Below are 4,628 nucleotides of genomic sequence, written 5' to 3'. Positions count from 1 at the left end.
CCAGCAGAATTTGGCATTATTTTCTCGTAAGCCGACCGAGTTTTTGCGCCGATTCATAACTATGAATGAAGCGTGGATCCACTACTACACTCCTGAGTCAATGCAACAGGCAAAACAGTGGGTTCCACCCGGCCAAAGTGCTCCGAAGCGTCCAAAAACGCAACAATGGGTCGGAAAGGTTATGGCCTCCGTATTTTGGGATGCACATGGCATAATATTCGTGGGCTATCTTGAAAAAGGTAAAATTATAACCGGAGCATACTATTGATCATTATTGGACCGATTGAACATCGAAATCGCCGAAAAACAACCGCATTTGAAGAAGAAAAAACCGCTTTATCATCACGACAATGCGCCTGTTCATTCATGCTTAGTTGCACAAGTAAAATTGCATAAAATTGGCTTCGAATTGGTTCCTCAGCCACCGTATTCACCAGACCTGGCCCCCAGCGACTATTACTTGTTCCCTAACCTGAAGAGATGGCTCACCGGTAAGCGATTTTACTCAAATGTGGAGCTCATAGCTGAAACTGAGGCGTATTTTGGAGACCTTCCGATCGAGTACTTTTCGGACGGTATCAAAAAGTTAGAAAATCGTCGGACTCGCTGTATCGACCTAAAAGGAGAGTATTTTGAAAAATAAAACGGACTTTGGCCAAAAAAACGTCTCCGTGTTTCATTTTCAGGGACTTATCAGACTGCCTATTATTTTCAATAATCATTGATGTTACACTAACGCTAGATGAGCTCGTGTGTCCTACTATATTAACAAAGAAGCTTGCACTATACATTTAAATAAAGAAATTATTTTCAGATGACATTTGTATGAAAGAAAATTTCAATTACCTTTTACGTTTTCTTTTAAACGCAAAGGTGGAGTCTTTATGTTTCAAAACTTATATCTCATGAGAGGATTTTTTAAAGTCTTTACTTGACGGATATGAAAATTATCATCTGAAGAATCGTTTCCTTCATCCTCTATATTTTCTGTAGAAGAATATATTTTTATTGAAAACAATATTATTTGTTAAAACATATATTTCAATTTTATAAATATATTTGGCCTACGTTTGTTTCAATTACAGTAAACCCCAGGAATCAACTTTATCGTTAAATGATAGGATGTGATAGAAAAGAGAGCATAGAGAAGAGGAGATCGACAGAGATAAATGGAAATTTAGATTAACTGAGAGATAGATTAATATTGATGTGGATAGATAAAGGATAGGATGAGATAAAAAAGACGACGTAAAATGGGATACATTTTTTCCAAATCTTTCTATCGTAAAGATACAACATCATTCAAAAAGATAGGATCTGTATATTTTTAATTCCAGCAGGGGACGGTAGGTGGCTGAGATATATGGTAAATGTTCTATAAAAACTATTTTTTAACTAGCTTTAACATCTTTTTAAGCGAGTCAAGGAATTAATTCCTAATTTTGCGTTGCCTTACCAAAATAGCACCTAAAATAGGAATGAAATGTTTATATCTAAATTTTAAGTATGTTTTGTGAAATTGTAAGATTTAACTTCCATGCTATTAATTACCTGACCTAGTATCCCCGAGCAAAGACGTTATGTAGCTGTTCCGTAACAAAGGGCTAACATTGTTGTATCTGGTGATATAGCGAATGTTATGGTTCAGTGACATACTTGTTCTATAACTGGAAGGTAACAATGTTGAGTAACACTGTTACAGAATGTAGATGTACCAGTTCTATAACAAAAAACCGGTAACCATTCTGTAGCAGTGAGATGTAAATGTTCTAGAAACTGATTGTAAAGTTTGATCTGTAGCTTGGTTACACGTATGCACTATAACAATTTAGTGACATTGGTACGTAAGTGCGCTGTAAAGGCGTTACGATGTGGTACTGTAAGTTGTGTAAAATGCACTTTAGTAACGGCAATGTAAAAGTGTGACACACCTATTATGTAGTAATCTTGCAAAATTTGTTTTGTAACTTAGTTACACTTATGAACCATAACTATGATGTTGCAGTGTTAGATAACTAAAACAGAACAATGTTATAGTTTAGTTCTGTAATTTGTGTATAATGCACTTTATTAATAGCCATGTAAGTATGTGACATACCACATATGTAGAAATCACGTAAAATTGGTGAAAAAACTTGGTTAAAATCATGAACTATAACAATTTAACTACAGTTTTATATAAGTGCAATGTAATAGCGTTACGATTTAGTTCTATAAGTTGCGTATAATCCACATTAGTAACAGATATGGAACAATGTAACTTAACTATTTTGTAAAAGTCTAATCCATTTATTACTATTACTGCGTGTTTCCGTCAGCTGTGCATAATGCACAGAAGTAACAGCTACATAAGAATGTCACGTAACACTCATCTATCAATCGTGTAACATTTGCTTAGTAACTTGATGACAAGCATGTTATATGACAATTTTATAAGAGGGTTACATAAGTGTACTGTAATGGCCTCACTGTGTAATTCTGTAAGGTGTGCACAAAGCACATTAGTAACATCCATTCAATGATGTGATATCACCGTTCGGTAAGAGCCATGTAACATGTGTAACGCTTATGTAGCAATGTGACATAACTGTTGCATGGCAAACGTGTATTATTTGTACTTCAAGTTGGTTATGCGCATGATCTATATGAATTCTGCTACCTTATGTGTTTCGTAACAATTCTAGAATGGTGTGGAGGACTTTTTTTTTATATGAATGATATTTTATCAACATTATTTATAAAATTATCATTGAATATAAGTATATCTTTCCGAAATGTCTAAGAAATGAATAATAGTAATATTGAAGTTCACATTATATATTTATAATATGAAAACTTATTTTATAGTTATTGATAGTAGAGGTGTAGGAGGTGTTTTAGACCAAGTTTTTTCCATACGATTAGCAAACTTGCGGCTAGAGCACAGAAGGCTGGAAGTTTTTTTTTGCTTCTTGTTTTGATGTACGAATCACAGTGTTGTATCTGATTCTCACTATCGATATTGAAAATCAAAACTCAAATCAGGGAATGGAATTTTTTCACTCGAAAATATAGAACAGGATATGATGTCTGACGTCACAGTTTCAAGTGAGGGTCAGCGTATTCGAAGCTTTTTGGAAAAACAATAAATCATGTGTCACCTTGTCACCTTGAAAGACTCATTTCTCACCATACGTTGATCAATTTCCTCTTGCGCGCTAAAACAAATAACAATAAAATTCCTTCTAGAAGTTTTCTAGGTCAATCAACTTACGAAATTTTTACATGTTCCCTCAAAAATATATACCCCTACTTATCAATTCTGAGAAATCCCTCTTCTACACTAAACATATGTGACATCAGCTATCCCCGTACTTAGAGCTTTTTTCATTCAAAAATACACTGAAACCATGTTTAAGTTTACTCCTCCGAAACAAAAACCTATCACTTAGGTTTGCTCGGGAAGGACTTTCATTACGAGAGAAGCCCCTCCATATGCTGATGCGATTGGTTGATATGTGAGGCTTGAATGGGTGGAACACTGAGAACTTTTAGGTGAAAGTAAACCTAAACGAAAAGCAACGCGTGAACTTATCCGGGCGTAAACCTAAACGGGGTTTTAGTGTAATATAATTTACTTTACATTAAAAATTGTCAAGATCTGCTATCGCCTCAATTACTGTCTTTGTTGCGCGCCGTCACCATATGTATCAGAGATGAAATTAGATCTATTTTTTGATATAAATGAGACGATGTTAATGGACTTAAGATTGGAGTCGAAATTTAAGCTATGTAGGTCATAACTTATTAGGCTCTTAAGAAGGCGTTGAGTGAAATACGATTGCGTGGATTTATTTCTATAAACAAATGGATGGACAATATCAAGTGAGAATCAGCCAATTCGAAGCTTCTTGAAAATACCATAAATCGTATTAATTACTCAATAACTGTCACCCTAAGAGACTTATTTCATACCATACATTGATCACTTCTGAGAAACCACAAATTATCAAGATCTGCTATGCGTAGAGATGAAATTATATCTACTTTTTGCTGTTATTAATAAGAACACGCTTAAAGGTATTAGATTAGGGGAGAAATGTTAGCTATGAAGGTTATAACTTATAAGGCTTTTAAGAAGATGTTGATGGACATAGGATTGCAAGGATTTATTTCTACAAACCAAATGGATTACTTAGACATTCAACGACTATGCGTCACCCGTCCTATATTATTTCTTTCATATTTTTAATAATAAATTCCTTTATTAATAAAATTCCTTTAATAATACATTAAATTAATAGCATTCATTAGTGCTATATATATAAAACGTTTACTCTTTATTTTATCATTGACTGGTAGACAACCACCCAGTGCGTTTGAAATGTAAAAAACTCTAAAATCTATTTAGAAGTACAATATTTTTCTATGATTCCATCAGTTGATGAAAAAACTTACGTAACTTGAAATAGCTTTAGATCTGAAAATGTATTTTACGCGTTGATTAATTACTGACTTGCGAAAGCAGGCAAAAAATGAATTAAAAAAAATTCTACGAGGGTAGTTCAATAAGTCCTTAGAATGAAGTATAAAAACAATTTTTTTTGGGTAAATTTTTTTTTATTTTTCAACATAATCTCCTTGGAGCT

At 33.7% G+C, this 4,628-nt stretch overlaps 1 protein-coding gene across 1 annotated transcript in view; it reads right to left on the bottom strand.

The window, feature by feature from the left end:
• Positions 1–2,243: 2,243 nt before the first annotated feature.
• Positions 2,244–4,628, bottom strand: part of LOC117172068 (ornithine aminotransferase, mitochondrial-like) — a 195,072-nt gene continuing 192,687 nt past the window's right edge. The window contains exon 4 of the mRNA XM_033359817.1: positions 2,244–3,197. Within this exon, the coding sequence (XP_033215708.1) occupies positions 3,166–3,197 (32 nt within the window). The 3' untranslated portion in view covers positions 2,244–3,165. The remainder of the gene's footprint in view (positions 3,198–4,628) is intronic.

Source organism: Belonocnema kinseyi, chromosome 4, assembly GCF_010883055.1.
Source record: "Belonocnema kinseyi isolate 2016_QV_RU_SX_M_011 chromosome 4, B_treatae_v1, whole genome shotgun sequence".
In the NCBI taxonomy this organism is placed as follows: domain Eukaryota; kingdom Metazoa; phylum Arthropoda; class Insecta; order Hymenoptera; family Cynipidae; genus Belonocnema; species Belonocnema kinseyi.
The sequence above is the reverse complement of the archived record's forward strand: the minus strand, read 5'-3'. Positions and strand labels throughout refer to the sequence as shown.